Genomic DNA, 16,953 nt, shown 5'->3' on the forward strand with positions numbered 1-16,953 from the left:
CTTGCTGGAGGAATGCCCTCCGCTGACTGCGATCGTGCTGAAATATGTATTTGAATAACATTTTATGATAGAATTTGACAGTAGTTACTTCATAATGGGAAGGAGAGGTTATTGATCGCTGTCACTGTTGTTCTCCAGGCACCTAAAAAAGCCATTAATAGAAATAAAATAGCCATTAATACGTCTATTTGAGGTGGTCCTGGCCTCAGGCGTTTATTTTTTGGGGGCCCTGCTCATCTGCTGAGGGCCCCGAGCACCTCCACTATTTTTTCTAAATGACTTTAAGTTGCCTTTCAACTTCTAGAATCTGATCAATCATGCAAACCAATGATCATTTAAGTAAAAGCTTGCAATTAACTTCCGTGACATTTTATTTAACGTTTAATGAATGCATCCACATGCATTGGGTGTGTGTGCACGCGTGTGTGTTTCTGTGTGTGTGTGTGTGTGTGTGAATGGACCCCGTGGGTGTGTTTTGCAGTAACACTCCATTACTTGTCCATTTTCTCTGCACGACTGGCTCGAGCATTCCACATCATAATGTGCTAATTACCACCGTAAACACACAAAGACAAACACTGCTAACCACTTAGAGCGCTAATACCCCCCTGAGCCGCGGCCCTTCGTCCTGCTCCTCCACCCCCCCCCCGACCCTGTGAGGAGACAATGTCTGTTTGTTCCCCAATAACAAAAAGGATGACCACGCTCAGAAAAGGAGGAGTAGAGGTAGAGAGGAAGAGGTGACCTCATCTTCATCGCTGAATGGACGAGGACATTCAGCGATGAAGATGAGGAAAGGAGAAGGCAGGAGGTGACAGGAGGTGAAGAAAGAGGAGGAGGAGGGCAGATAATGACGAGCATCCCGGACCGAAGTGGAACCGAGATGAGATCCGTCTCGTCTTTCTTTTGTTCATCTCTGCTCTGATTACAGAGAGCTGATATTATTTAAGCAGCCTGAATAAAGACACAAAAGACGAAACTGATCAGTTCATTCCGCCTGAGCTCCTGAGGGAGAAAACTATTAAGTAAAAAGTTCTCCAAATGTATGGATACATGAATGCGCTGTAAAAAAGTGTTTCTGAAGAGAAAATGACGTTCCTGAGTGGAGATTTATTGATTTATCATAATTATAACCTCCATTGTTCTACATCAAGCATCTATAATATCTCATAGTTATATTTACCACCATCAAGAAGAGGAGGAGGAGGTCTGAGGGAGATTATTTCTGGTGTCATCTGGAGAAGAAGAACAGTTCTGAATGCATATGGAAGTTTTGTTCTAGACGCAACAGGAAAATGTTCAAAATGTTTTTCTTTTTGCAGTTTAGACGAAAATATTACAGATAAAAATATAATTAAATAGAAAATGCTTTCAGACCTCCACATGAAAAAAACCCACAGATCGTCCACGTCTGCATCTCAGGAAGTAAAACAATGAAGGTTTGGATGTCAATCCAGACACGTTTATCCACGCCTGGATAATTAAATGAGTGTCCAGGGGCTGGAAAAGGCAGCTTTGACGTCTGTATTTATTTACCTAATGCCTCCACATTAATGCTGCCGTGATCCACTGATGTCGCCACACTCACATCCTCTGGGGAAAAGAAAAAAAAAGACCACAGCAAAGTGGAAACGTGTGAGAACAAGAGGAAGGGGGAATTATACTGAAAATGTAGAAGTGAAAAGAGAAAAAAAGAGCAACAGCTTGGTGGAGGAACGCTGAAGTGAGAACGGGCTTTGGAACGGAACACGAACAGCGTGTTTGCTTAACCTGTCGGAATGACTTCAAATTAATACACTGTCGAGTCTGCCATGGCAACAGCTGCGATTCTATCCCAGCATTCACTGCTCCTGAGTAAAATGACCACAAACACACATCAAGGATTCCTTTACTGTAACCTCAGAACTAAAGGATGCAAAGAAGGATGCAAGTGAAGGACACACAGGAATAGGATGGGCAGAGATGCACACACACATTGATAAGCATCCAGTGGCCTCCCATCTTCACACACCTTAACCTGGTGGTCCAACATGTGTGTGAAACTAATGAATATCACTGCAGCAGCGGTCAAACTTCATACAGAATAAGGAATGAGGTGCGCTCCTCCACCTGCGGCTCTGAGGGTACATTCTACATATTCAAGAGCGCACAGGAAAAAAAGTCGACATGGAGCACAGCCAGACTCCCCACACACACATAAACACACACACACACACACACTGCTGCTAGAGTAAAAAGTATGCTAATGTGTTTGTGTGTGTATCTGCTTACTTTACACGTGGTTCTGTTCAGCTGCAGACACGCTGCTCGGGTCCCATGAGGACCTTCAGAGGCTCCTCTGAGAGTTAAGAAAGTAAAAATCATGTCCTGGGAGCTCAAGGAAGACAAAGGTCTTAGAAGAATTTGGCAATAAGGAAACTAGAAAACGCTTTCCTGCTGTTTTGTTGTCGGTAATGGACAACATGGATGCGTTAACTGTGAAGTGGCACGCAGCTGAAAACACACCGCAGGATGCAGCTGCAGCGAAGAAGCATCTAGGATTCATTAGTAATCAGACTGACTGGTGTATTACTCCATGAATGTCCTTGTTCTGTAATCCGGATGAGCACTGACACACACACACACACACACACAAACACACACACTCTTAATATTGGGATGCAAACATGACCTGCAGGAAAAGCCAGAGGTCTGTTTGGCCTCTGCAAACCTTAACTGGTTGATGGATCTGAGCGTCAGCGTGGCTAAACTGTACCCCCCCGCCACCCACCCCCCAAGATCCGTCTCACAAGTTGTGTAAATGTGTGTGTCGTGTAAAATTAAGTGGGTCTGAAGATGCAGAGAAGGAGATGAAATGGAAAGTGTGGTTGAAATGATGATGAAGTGGGTTCTCCCACCGGCGCGCCCGTTGGTTGGAGCTGTGACACCCAGTGGAAGTGACAAGGCGGCGATAAGTTTCCTCTGATCGGGCGGGGGGGGGGGTGTTCATGACAGAGCAGACTCTCAGGCAAACACACACACACACACACTCAGACATGATGGTCTCCATTTTTGATTTAGTGACACACACATTTGGGACGCCTGTAGGTGACTAGTTCATCTTCTCCACCCTCTTGTCATGTCCAGGATCTCTGACGTGTTCAGCATCAAACGTGTTTGATGACAACTTAAGAGTCACGTGTTTTTGTTTGTCACACAAATTATACAAATTAGAAGCAATTTATGACAATTTTTTAGATGAGATGTTTTTAACAAAATATTATATTTAACTGGAAATTTATCAATTCTGATCCGTTGGTCTCCGATCACGTGGAATAAGAGGCGGTTTGTCAATTTTTTTATAATTTTTGTTTAATTTTACAACCAATAATTAAAATTACCATAATATTACCATTTATGCCAGTTAATCCAGCACAGGACTCCGTTCTACAAACGTTGCTTAATAGTGAGGAATCATTAATTCAACATTTATATTTATATGTGAATCTGTTTACATGTTTTATCTGTTTTCTTGGGTCTGTGTTGGAACTGTTCAAGGTGTTAATCTGTCTCCAGGATTGAGACTAACTTCTTGTCACAGAAGTACTTAAGAAAAGTCCACAAAAATATATAGAAGAGCTCGTCCTGAACTCATTACACACACACACACACACACACACACACACCAAATCCTCTCAGAGCCCACTCCTTCCCCTCAGTGATAAATGTCAGCTTTCCTCCTCCGGAGCAGATATCGATGGTTATTCGGGCTTATTTTTCCAATCTGTTGTTCACCTCAGAGCGGACATGGAATCCATTTCTGCCTGGTTGGTGACAAAGGTGACTGTAGGACAAGGTAATTTTGCTGGCCGGCACCCTCTAGTATCTATCTGTCGGAGCTGCTGAGCTATCTCAGCCTTTATTTCTAAAGTGTACCTCAAACAAACAAGTGCAGAAGACAAAAAAAAAAAAAAACAAGCTCTGAGACGCACAAACTGGTTTTCAGCTCAAATGAAACAAAGTCCAGACGCGATTATGTTTGATCTGGATATCACAAAGCATTTCCCGAGTAAGAACATGAGAAAAAAACTTTTATAAATGTAATTTCATCATGAATTCAGTCAGGAATATATTTATTAAAAGATTTCAAGAGGAAATCAAACATTACATTTCACTTCTTCCCTAAAAAAGGACTCTGCAGGGATTGTTTGCAAATCCACGACAGCAACTCCAAGACAAAGAAGAAATGGGCGCCAACGGTTTGTTAGTGACCAAACAAGAGGTCGTCATGGAGACACAGAGGTCATAGTGGTCCATGAGGAGTCACCAGACCTTCATCAGACCAGGACCTCAAAGGTGACGCGGTGGCATCGCCGTCTTACAGATAAGCGGAATAAATAAAAACACGACACACCTTCTGTCAAGTCAAAACACTTCAGCCCTTTTGTTATTACCAGTGTACAGGATGCAATATTTTGTACCCCCAGGATGAGGAAGGCATATCATGAATATCAATTCATTTGAAAGTTTGTCCAATTACAGGAAACATTCTTGACACCATAAAGCTTTGAGAACCCAGTTTTGTGCTGAATCATCAGATCTGCTTTAGTTTGGTTTGGAGGATTTTATCTGAATGTAACCGAGTTAAAGCGGGACGTTTAGAAAACAGACGCAGCTGTCTTGTCAGTTTTTTTGACTGGAAAACGTTCAAGAAGATGAAATCGCCCCAAGAAATCCAGTGGAACACTCTAGTGATATTTGGTTAGAAGCCATTTTTCCACTTATAACCAAATATCTACTTGAATCACCTTTCCAAACTCAAATCTGTAAGGATTCTGAATATTAAAAACACCTATATATTATGGTGAATACACGTGGAATAATAGTAATAATAATGTGTACCAGAGTGACATAAATAAGTGGACAGTGTTACCATACCTTGTGTGGATGTAAAAGCTTCTGATGTCATGAATTTTGCTGCTCAATAAACTTACAGATCATTTCATTTGACATCCTGGAAAATAAATATTGCAACCAGCGAGTGTGTTTTGACGGGACGTCATACAGACTGGAATAAACTGCTCTTCTAGCACCCTGTGTGTTGGTATCAACATGTTTGATGGACACCGTTCAGGAAACATTCATGTTTCTTCATACATCATTAATACTCCGGATTAAGGCCGACTGTGTAGAATAGATCAAAACATTATGAAAACTTCAATACAGATGTTTGTCCAACAATATGATTACTAGTGAGGAAACACTTTTTTTGCGAGTACCTAAAATACATAAAAATTAATGTTCTGAATAATCACAGTGGGTATTGGTAATGTAAACATGACAAGAGCTGTACACCAAACATTTTGTCAGAGGAAGAACAAAAGTGCATTTGGAAAAAACAGGAATGTCATCCTGAGGTCCCATTAATTGTGGAATAAACCTCAACGGTTCCATAAAAGCACCAGAGATATTATTGTTTAACTGGATCCTTCGTTTCAAGCTGTTAAAATGGAAAAAGCAGATTTCTTGCAAACGGCGACTGAGACGTGAAGCAGGTCCAACTCCGTCTGGGATGGAATGAGTTCAAATCGCGTCTCCTTTTGATTCAGAGACATATGGAATGATCGTTTGAAAGGATTTTGAGCAGCGGGAACATGAAGGATTCCAAGGAAATAAAAAATAAAAGGGTTTCTCTAGAATGCGTCAGGAATGAGAGCCAGATAATAAATCAGTTCTGTACCAACATCACAACATGTGCATGGAAACACAATCAAGCCCAAGGCAAATTAATTCCAACATTTCACAGATTTCTCACTGCTTGTTAGAAAAGTAAAAGGTCCTGTTGTGCTTCTTCTCCACCGCTCATCAAAAAGGAGAAGTTTGTCTGATGTAAACCTGAATATATTTGGTTTAAATACGTCCTCATTCTTGCTTTATTATCATTATTATTGTTATTGTTCTTTAGACGAGCAGAGCTCTTCATTTAAAAGCGAAACTTCTTACAAAAAAAGTTCAAAAATATTCATTCAAGAACATCTGGGGGAAGTTAAGAAAAACACACCAATTTCAGATTTCTCCAAAGTTATTATCAGGATTATCAGGAATCGCTCAACCTCAGATTAAAAAGTGTAGTGGGGAATCTAAAGTATCCTGAGCTGCATCCTCCTGTGGATTACTGGAGTGTTCAAAGTTAAAAAAACGGAAGCGTTGGATTAAAAATATTTCAAGTTTCTACTTCTTCTAACCGGTTTGCTGGTCAGGTTGTGTATTTTTGTCTAAAAGCAGTTCAGTTTATTTTAAATTCAACCCCAGCGGACTCCTTTTAGAGATACGATCAGAACACCACAACTATTAGCTGAAAATAATCCATGTTATATTTTCTAAAAATCGATCGATCCTCTGGACTTTCCTCATCGTATCTTCAAAATGTAAAAAAAATGATTGAGCAGCGATTTTTCTGGCTGTTTTCTCGTCATCAGTCTGTTTGCGGGGCGACTGTTTCCACACCTACAGACCGAACTGTTCAGCTCTGCAACAAGACAGAAGTGGGGGGGGGGGATGTCGATCAAATGTCAGTAGTGATCACCGGTGTGACCCCGTGGATTAGCAGCGTGGGGCCCAGGTCCTTAGTCAGCATCTCCAGTTGTGCCAGATAAGTGCTGTAGCGGCGGGTGTCGGCCGGAGGGCGGGGCAGGTACAGGAAGCGCACGGTGGGGGCGGGTCGGGCCGATTCCAGGATCAGCTTATTGACGGCTGACAGGTAGTCGTTGGACAGGCGCGTGGTGTTGCTGGGGAAGCTGTTGACGTAATCTTCCTCGTCCTCCTCCATCATCTTCCTCTCTTCCATCCCGCCGGGGGGGGGCTGTGTGGATTTGTTCTTGCTCCACACGCCCTGGCGCTGCCAGTGGAGTGTAACCTGCTTGTCCCAGGGCACGGGGTAGATCTGCGCTTTGATCCTCAACTCCTTCAGCAGCTGACCCAGCTTCTCCTCCGTGCCCCTCAAGCTCCGCCCTTCCTCCACGCACAGGAAGAGGCGGAGCTTGGTCTTGCGCCACGCCCTCACCATGTTGAGGATGCAGGCCAGCTGCAGCAGGAAGAGGGAGCAGGTGTCGACGTAGCTGCTGCTGTCGGGGCGCAGGAGGTTGACGGGCCACACGTCCACGTACACGGCCCCCTTCCCCGGGGAGGGGGCGGGCGGCGAGAGGACCCGTGTCCGGTCAAAGCCGTCAAAGTACCGCGCCAGCACCACGTTCTTCAGCATCTTCATGGCGTCGGCGATGATGGCGACGTACTCCTGCGGTCCGAGAGCCTTCCCATCGTCCCGTTGGTCGTTGAACTCCCGCAGAGGAGCGAAGTGGAAGAGAGGGGGGTGTTGTTCCAAGTCCTGGGAGGGGTCGATCTGGTGCGTGCACTGGATGGTGGTCAGAGACGGATCCATCAGTTTGTCGTTCGGGAGACAGTCGTCGTAGAATCCAAGAACGAGGGTGTTGGGACGCATCCCGCCTGGGGAGGGGACGAGGGAGGGAAGAGTTAGACGCCAATTCTTTTAACTATTTCAGCATGATGGTAGTTTTTTTTATGTTAAATGAAGGCTAGAAGATTGGTTATTTCATTTATGTTAAATGAAGGCTAGAAGATTGGTTATTTCATCAAGCACAAATAAAAAACAAATGCAAATATTGGCTTGACAACTGAAAAGGAACCAAAAAGAGATGAGATAAAGAACGTTGATGAAAAAGAGAAGATGCTTGAGTGACAGCAGATGGATGTCCACAAGGAAAAACTAAAAAAGACAAAGTTTAGCTAATTTAAAAAATAGAACAGCATGACTCCAAAGAGAAATATTACTCGTCTGGCTTTGGAAATGTCACAGAAAAGTTGATTTGCTGTTCTGATTGGTTACAGGTGGTGACACTGACCCAATCCAGAGATGAAGAGGAGATGCTGGATTCCATGACGCACAGAATCGGCCAATGTCAAGTTGACAAACGCCTTGATGTTCAGCTGGTCCACCAGAGACAACCAGGAGTCGTACTGGGACTGCAGAGGGTCGGATGGCAGCGTATCTGATGGGGGGGGTGGAAACGTGAGAAATAAAGCTGACGCTTCAAAAACATATCAGAATTGAGAAAAAGGTTAAAGGTAAAGAAGGCCTGAAACAACTGATGTCCAAGTTAAAGGAGAGATGATCAATATGACTGACATCAATGTGTTTCTGGTGGGGAAAGAGCTTCAGGGACATGTCCTGTTTAGTTTTAGCCTCAAACCTCCAGTGAAAGAAAGTAAAAGTGTGTGTGTGTGTGTGTGTGTGTGTGTGTGCGCGCGAAATAAAAACTGCTGTAGATGAGCCGATGTCAGGGATAAAGGTCTAGTATCTCACTGAGAAAGAGGGAACCGTTTATTGTTATTTTCCTGAATAAGAGCAGCGCAAATAAAACAACTCATCTGTAGGTCACAAAAAAATTCTTCAGCAGCTCCAGTCCAATTTGATAGCTCAGAATAAGACTATGCTTGTTTAGACAAGAGATGGTGCATCATTCATGCGCTCCAGATGACTTGACTGCTCATATGAGGAAAAACTGATTTTATTCAGAATACTTGAACCTAAGGATCTGTAAAGTAAATGGAATATTTCATTAGGATAGCCAAACACAGTCAAGAGATTCGGGTTCTGTGTAAACGTGCTCCTGGCTTTTTCTTTCAGATGTTTACAACATTTTTCTGACTTCTTCAAACAAATTTTTTTGCATCTTCTGAGTACGAGACAAAAATGGACTGTTAGAGAAAAAAAAAAGATGTAATTAAGCTACGCATGAATGACAAAACTAATGCTGTGTTCCACGTAGGCGTTGATTAAATAAGGGTGAAGAAAGTGTAGATTAACTTTAAATAATCACCTGCTATTAACTGTGCTTATACTTTTATTCTTTTTAGTCTATCATAAGTAAAAAAATAAACTGCTAATTAAGAAATGTCCAGAATGCATCAGGAATTTGACGTTAGCGTTATTATTAGTGTTTGCTAATGTTTCTATTTATATATCATCGGCGAGAAATTAACAGGTTGTAAAAATGTGTCACATAAAAGTGGATTATATATTTAGTACATGTATTTAGTACAGTTTCTAGATGCGATTTCTTGGTGCTTACCCAGATCTCCCAGCTGGACGTGTCCCAGGACGTAGAGGCCGCTCTTCTTGATGTCATTGATGAAGGTGATGAGGCCCACGCTGCTGCGCGGGTTGGACACCATCAGCAGGATCTGAGGCCTCCAGAATTTGACGTGGTCCTTCCTCACATCCAGCATCAGGAGGTACTTACGCACCTGGAAGAAACGGGAGGTGACGGGGGGAGAGAGCCGTTATCGGGAAGTTTGTTTACTGGGCTGAGAGTCTATACCCACTGGAGATGATGACATTCAGAGAGCAGCGGGTAGAAACGGAGACGTCTCTGCAGATCATCTGAGACTGAGGCTTCAGCTTTAATCACACAAAAACCCACTCGCTGAAATTAATTTCCGCAGGCAATATAAACTTACACACATATGCTTGTAAAAGTTGCAAAGATCTCACATAACTTTTATTTATTTTTTTACTTTTCTCTTAGAGATTCGAGATGTGACATTCAAAATGCTTCAGGGTTTTAATTAGGCAGGTAGAAAAGTATACATTTCCAACCTGATCGCTAATGTTTTTCATGTCTGACTGAGGATGTATGCAGAAAGGGGAAGTAACTTTTATGGATCATTAGAATCTTACCATTTCACATGAGAGTTTCTGCAACCACATGTAATAAGGCGTACGTATAATGAATGCCGCCGCTTGTAATTTCTTATGCAGTGAAAATAAATCATTTAAACGCTTTAAAAACAACAACCCTAATGAGTTGACCTGATGTAGAAACAGGGAGAGCCTACGCTGCTCAGTGTTACCAGGATTCCTGCTTTCCTCCCTTCCTCTTCTCCAATTAGTCGCTCTTGTTTTCACTCTGTCACACACCTTTACCTGATTGCCTTCACATGTAACCCCCCCCTCACTACCATCACCGCCTCCGCATGGGGCAGCAGTTCTGTTCATGTTTGTAGTAATCTTGGGTTTTTGTTGCTGTATTTCTGTTAAACTGTTACTGTTCTGTTAAATCCAGTAAATATATGCATGATTCATTGAATTTGCTGAATTCTCATCTACGTACCTTTATGTTTTGATTAAAAAAAAATAAAATCCCTGATCCGGATCATCTAATTCAGGGGCGTCAAACTCATTTTCACCGAGGGGCCACATCAGCACAACGGCTGTCCTCAAAGGGGCCAGATGTAACTAATAAATGTAACTAAATATAACTCAATATAAAAGAAATGCAACTATTCCTTAATATTAAATAACTAAATTTATTACTTGTTCAAGTTATAAACATTACAGTTACGCAGAAAAATGTTTCTCTGTTCTAACAAATCCTTTTAATTTGTCAGGTTATTAAACCCACAGAACTCCATCAATCAGGGATCAAAATATCAATCAATAAAGAAAAATAACATCAAACACAAGTTAGGACGTTAACTTTGTTCACGTTTTTATCAGTTAAAATGGGCTTATTATTGCATTGTGGGAAATCTGGTTTTTAGTCATAGCACATTTTTGACCTCTAATGCTCTTGCGGGCCACATGGCATGATGTGGCGGCCCACAATTTGGTCCCCGGGCCTTGGGTTTGACACATGTGACCTAATCTAATGGCCTCTAGGATGAGCTGGGATTCATGTATGGTGAAACTTTCATGAAAATGTTTGCATTAGTTTTTGCATAATCCTGCCAAAAATCCGATAGCCTCCTTAGAAAGAAGATAATTATAAGAGTCAAACTATTATGAGAACATTTCTTTACGGTGCAGCGACATAAGGAGTTAACTGCAGTGGGCTTCATCTACATGTTGTGTTTAAGTGTGTTAGTCTCAGAAGTTTTACAATGCAGACTTAATGTTAGCACAGTAAATGGACTATACTATTGCACACAGCAGATTGACCAATTAAAAAAACTTCACACTACAAAGGCAACATTCACACATATACAAAACTACTTAAGGAGGTTGAAAGACCTTTGTGTGTGGTTGTGTGTGTGTGTGTGTGTGTGTGTTAGAAACAAATCAAACCTCATTTAATATCCAAATGAAGGTACGTTTTATATGAACCTGTGTGTATATGTTTGCACACGCGTGTCAATCCCACAATCCATCTGTGATTGCTAATGGGTGTAAATTTCACTGCTAGTGTACATCAGTATTATAATGCATGCTATAACACAACCATCATTAGGATTCTGAATGTGTGTTAATGAGGTGGCATCAAGGTACCATTATGGAAAAGGTAACCAAGTGGAACCGACCATTAGAGCTCCAACTACAGTCCAGGAGCAGCGATTAGCTCTCAGGCTATACCTTCATTGGAATTAATGACCATCACGCCGGCGGCGACACGTCCGCCATGTTAACGCCTCTGCTGACGCTCTCCTGTAGAGACGAAGTGGGACTTTAAAGGATCATTCAGTGTTTGTTTTTTTTATTTCATGGCTTTTTGCACGAGCATTTCAGGTCATCACCTTCCTTTTAGACAGAGAGGAGAGACTTTTCTTGGTTCACATTCCCCTCCAGAATGATTCTAAATACTAAATGAGTCACTTGAAAACTCTTTCTGGATGTGTTTGATAAACTTGAGCTCACAGAAGTTTTAGGGGAAATGAAAGCAGTGACAGTTTCCGTGTCGCAGCTCCTTTGGGATTCCGCCTGATGGGAATTGAAGACACTAATGACCGTTTGTTTTTTTGTCAGGACGACTTCAGCTCCATGGTCCCCAAGCTGGCTGAACACGCGTGTCGCTTCAGCCATCCATCAAACGTGAAGATGCAACAGTTTCCCCAACATTATTACGGTCGTAATCATCATAACCGATGACATTCTCACGTCCGCCAATCGCTGGAGAAGGAAAAAATAAAAAAAAATAGTCCCAGAGGCGCAGTCCGAGATCCTCCACTCATCTGATCATCTGTCTCTCTTTATCTCTCCGTTCTTACGTCTTCTCATTCATCAGGCTATCATCACTTCTGTCGCTCCGCTCTCATCTATCATTTAGTTTCTCAATCAGTCACCCCCCCCCCGCTTTTTTTCCCTGCAAATATTCTGTCACCATCTTTCCCTCTTGTGATACCATCACAATTCCTAGTCTGTGTCATTGTCTTTGTTCTCTTTTTCTACTCTACACCGTTTCCAGCTGCCTGTTATCTCTCAGTCTGGGGGCTTTTTGGGGGGGTTTTTTTGCTGCAAGCTGCAGTTTCTCCCATCTCTGCTTCAATGTCACCCAGTTGGCCCCCGGCCAGCCACGATACTGTTAGCTGGTGCAGGAGAGGAAAGATGAATGCATGTTAAAGACATGTACATGCACACGCTTTGGCCGCCGTTAGGCCTATTAGTGTAATCACCAGGAGGAGCCCAGTTTTAAAGGTGCGTTTGTAGAAGGAGTAAAAACCTCGACAGTTACAGCCTCGCTTCTTGGCAATGAAATTACATTAATAATTAGTCTTTCAGCGTGATAAATGAACGGCAAATGAAAAACATTTACTGTAATACGCAACCTGATAGACCTATTTATTGGTCCTGCTACGTGCAGATTACAATGTCACACCACGCTGCGGTCGATCCGCGTCTTTCAGATCATTTTTCGTTCCTCTTTGTGGACATTTTGTCATGAAAATCCCGCTCTGATATTCTGATTAGTTCGTCTTCACTTTCATTTTTAAATATTTATACTGGCATCTCTATAGAGACATGCAAGAAAACAAGAACAACCCGGTTTAGGTCAAGGCTGCAGACACATTAAGAAATACTCAGCTGAAATACATCTTAATCTTCACACTGATCGAACAATCAATCGTTTGATCAGAGGAAAAACAAATCAGTTTGTAAGTAATCATCCCAAAAGTTTGGTTTCCTAGTGCTGGTCTGAGTGTTTGTGACTCACAGCTTCTGTCTCAGTCTGAGATGAATCGTCCAGGAGGAGATGAACAGAATGCAGGAAGGACGAGGAAGAAAAGCTCAATAACTTTAGTGGCTGTAATGATGTTCTTCCTCCTGACAAGTTGCTGGCAAACTCTGCCACCCCCCCCCCCCCCCCCCGTGACCAGAACCCCCCGTCCCACAGCCTTGGCAACAGTCATTCTCGGCAACGGGCCCTCCTGGCAGAGGTGCCCCCTCTCCTTGAGAGCAACAGGCTTTTCCTGATAGAGGACATGGAGAGCTGGACGATGTAAAGCTGTGTGTGTGTGTGTGTGTGTGTGTGTGTGTGTGTGTGTGTGTGTGCGTGCGTGCATTGTGTCTGGTAAACCAGATATAAATGTGATGGATAGCTGCTGTTGGAATGGTAAGGAAGTGTGTGTAAGCGATCGAGAGACAATCTGTGTGTATGTGTGTGCGTGCTTGTTTGCTAAATGCGGAGGGCTTGGTCGAGGGAGGGGCAGTAGAGATCAGTCTGTGTGTGTGTGTGTGTGTGTGTGTGTGTGTGTGTGTGTGTGTGTGTGTGTGTGTGTGTGTGTATGCCTCTATAAACCTGATAGAAGATTGCTTGGCAGGGGTACAGGCTCTTGTAAAGCTGAGAGGATGAGATTTTAGTTGCTCTAGTAATGACAATGCAGTACCGTGTGTGTGTGTGTGTGTGTGTGTGTGTGTGTGTGTGTGTGTGTGTGTGTGTGTGTCATACCTGGTGGAAAATGAGAGCCTGGCTGATGTAGCCCCAGCTGGAGGTGGGACTGAGGTAGTGAATCAGCAGCAGCAGCAGCAGCATGAAGGCGATGCTGGCCGAGGCGTAGATGGCGTTGATCAGGAACATCATGATGGCGCATCCCACAATGCCGAGCGCACAGGTGTGCCAGGTGAAGTACCGAAAGGTGGGCCTGTGTGTGAGGACGGGAGGAACACATGTCAGCCGCTCATCAATAAGTCAATAATATTAGATGAATCCACGTTTTAATATTTAATATTTCACTAACATTGCATTAAATCCTTCCCTTGCGGTAAAAGTTCTGTTTAATACTTAAAATGTTCTCTCGGTCTGAAATTACAACAGTATTCACTGGGCTATTAAATAATTTATTCAACTTTATCAATAAATTTATCTAAAATTTATCAATAAATCTGTGTGTGGAGACAAACCTGGAGTTAGCGTTAGCCTCATCATACTTAAATTTCATTCATAATGTTCCTTAAATCTTCCACCTGACCTGAAGCGTGAGGTTCTCCCCTGCCAGTTGGATTAAATGAAACTTGAGATTCTGCCCATTAAAATGTTTCACTTTAAAAACTAGAGACCATGAAGTACAGAAACGCAGTGAGAGTCTGAACTTCCACCAACACAGATGTTTGAAATCAGTTGCTAAACTCGTGAAAAAAATTTCATTTACTTTGGCTTTTGCAGGAGTATCAGTGTCACCTGATCGTCTTAATCCCCTCCCCTCTAAAGACTTATGCACCCTGAAAGAAATAATATTCTTTAGGAGACTTTCAGGACACCTGATACCTGCGTTAGAAATATGTGGAATAAACAGATAAATACCTCAGACTGGTCTGTTTCTGCTGAGACTGTCATTGTTGTTCCCTCCACTCGCTTTAACTGAACTCTGGTCATTTTAGACGTAATTACCGCCGTGCCGTTAAGCAAACCTTCTTTGGGTTCGTACCATCCAAGGCTCAAGTCGGAACTAATTGTTTGGCTTCTGAACTAGTGATTATTTTTTATAAGAGTCCCCTCTTGCTTTACGGTTTATCATTTTCTGCTTCCCTCCGGCGTCCCACACCACGACAGGAAGTTGAATTCTAATTAACAGCGTGTGGGGGCAGCTTAAAGTCGTCCACACAGACAGACGTAGTAGAGACACACACCTCAGCTGTAAGAACAGGGCGACTCTGGTTGAACTATAAATTTGGTAAGGCAAACAAAAAACTTTTTAATTAATTTTTTTCCCCCCATTATTTTAAACTTGAGTAATGAAATTTGAGCCACGGCTTCACTGAAATAGTCAAGTTGTACAAGAAGGTCAACAACAAACTACAATGTCACTGTTTAATTAGTGCTGGGACCAAAAAAAGAACAAAGACCGCTATAGATAATAAACTGCAGATTAAAATTGACGTCTAAATGTTTGTGTGCATGAGCTTGAATCCTAATATGAATGAATTAGTCGTACCTGTTGAAATACACTCGCGTGTGTGCATGTGTGTGTGTGTCTGTGCCTGGAAATTAAAGCAGTCGGGGAGTCAAGAGCCACCAAGGGGATGAAATCACTCATCATGTAATTGACCCCAATTTCCTTTCTCTATCTGCAGCAATGTGGCTAAATAGTGATTAAAATAGTCCCAGCTGTAATCACACTTCGGCCTGCATCGGTAAAATAACAGATTGAGATTATTTAAGAGGTGGGAAAGAAACTGGCCGTTATGAACATTCAATTAAAAAAAGGAGAGAAAGGGACGGACTGACAGACGGATATCTCCATCATTGGCCTTCCTCTTTAAGTTGACTTTATGATGGGGGGACAAAGAAAGGGAGAACGACTTGTTAAAGGTCAAAAAGGAGCAAATATTAGTCTGAATCACAGGATTCTTGAGGAAATATCTAAATACACCCTTTTTAAAAAAATCTGTGTTAACGTCATGGCTCTATGGACGGCAATTTTACAGATTCACTGCAGGTCAAAGTTCTCATTTATTTGTCGGATTGGTATAAACTCATTTGTGGCAATAACTTTGGTGTGTCTCGGATAATATGAGTTTAGTGCTGATTGGTAAATGTTATTAAAATCATGCCCATGATAAACACGAGTGAAACTTCACCAAAACACCCGAGTCTCTGCCCGTCTGCACACGTCCAGATAAACACAACGTGGGCCAGGAAACAGCATTTGGACAAAAATAACTTGATAGTTTGCTGATATTCCTGAAATGTGTAATTACCTGAAGAACAGAGATACTGATGTATCTGGTTTAGATCACTACAGATAGTTTTTCACCGCAGTTGAGCTATTTTTACTTCTTAAAAAAAAGAGTGGACAGAACTCGTCATGATGCTGAAGTTGTCGTTTTGGAAAAATATAAAACTTGATCCTCGGTGCTTCTACCCATTTTGTTTCCCAGCTCCATGCATTTTACAGGACACAGGAAGTCCTCGCTTTCACAAATAAATGGAAATTCTTCCAACGATATTAAGCTGCCACATAGAAGAAAAAATATTCAGATCCCTGATGAAGATGGAAGATCGACTGAAACAGAAACACAACTTTTTTTGTTTCTCACTATTTACTTGAAGGTCAGTGTAATGGGTTTTGTTCGACATCTTTAGTTCTGTGGCGTTTAAATGTTGAGTTTAGATCAGACCCAAAATGATACCATAGAATTTGAGTCTGGGGACACAGATGTCCTTAAAACTGTGTTGATGTAGCTTCTAATGTGGCAGAACAATAAAGATATGATATGAAAATCAGTGTTGCACAACCGCTTTGGTGGGGACATCATTTTATCATTTGTCAATATAATGAAAATAGTTAGTAATGAAGTCAAATGAACTTAAACTGTATCAACATGCATCCTACAAGCTCAACATTTAAAAATTCTGATATTATCCTATAATCTATTATGTCCAGCTAATGCATTTAGACACGCAGGAAACTTCAGATCAAAGATCTGACAGATTTCAAGATGGATCTTAAATCGACAATCCTCCATCGGAACAAAACGATCACTCTGGAGAAGGTTATGAATTTAACTTAGAATAAAAGACACTGCTTTGTGACAACTTGGTTGGAAGCCTGACATGGGTTGCTCCTGGCACTGGTCCGTGACCCTGAAGCACCAGTTGCTGCTGGGAGACCTTCTACCTTTAAACTTTGCTTGTATTTCTTCTTGACTTCTTCACGTCGCCCCTGGAGAAGCTCTCAGTTATC

General features: G+C 42.2%; 1 protein-coding gene across 2 annotated transcripts in view; it reads right to left on the reverse strand.

Moving 5' to 3' along the window:
* Positions 1-4,095: 4,095 nt before the first annotated feature.
* zgc:153039 overlaps positions 4,096-16,953 on the reverse strand; it is a 44,307-nt gene continuing 31,449 nt past the window's right edge. For both annotated transcript variants that reach the window (XM_068317202.1, XM_068317203.1), the window contains exons 11-14: positions 13,719-13,911; positions 9,129-9,303; positions 7,899-8,045; positions 4,096-7,482 (exon numbers count right to left, since the gene is read on the reverse strand). In XM_068317202.1, the coding sequence (XP_068173303.1) occupies positions 6,545-7,482; positions 7,899-8,045; positions 9,129-9,303; positions 13,719-13,911 (1,453 nt within the window). In that variant the 3' untranslated portion in view covers positions 4,096-6,544. The remainder of the gene's footprint in view (positions 7,483-7,898; positions 8,046-9,128; positions 9,304-13,718; positions 13,912-16,953) is intronic.

Source organism: Antennarius striatus, chromosome 6, assembly GCF_040054535.1.
Source record: "Antennarius striatus isolate MH-2024 chromosome 6, ASM4005453v1, whole genome shotgun sequence".
Taxonomy (NCBI): domain Eukaryota; kingdom Metazoa; phylum Chordata; class Actinopteri; order Lophiiformes; family Antennariidae; genus Antennarius; species Antennarius striatus.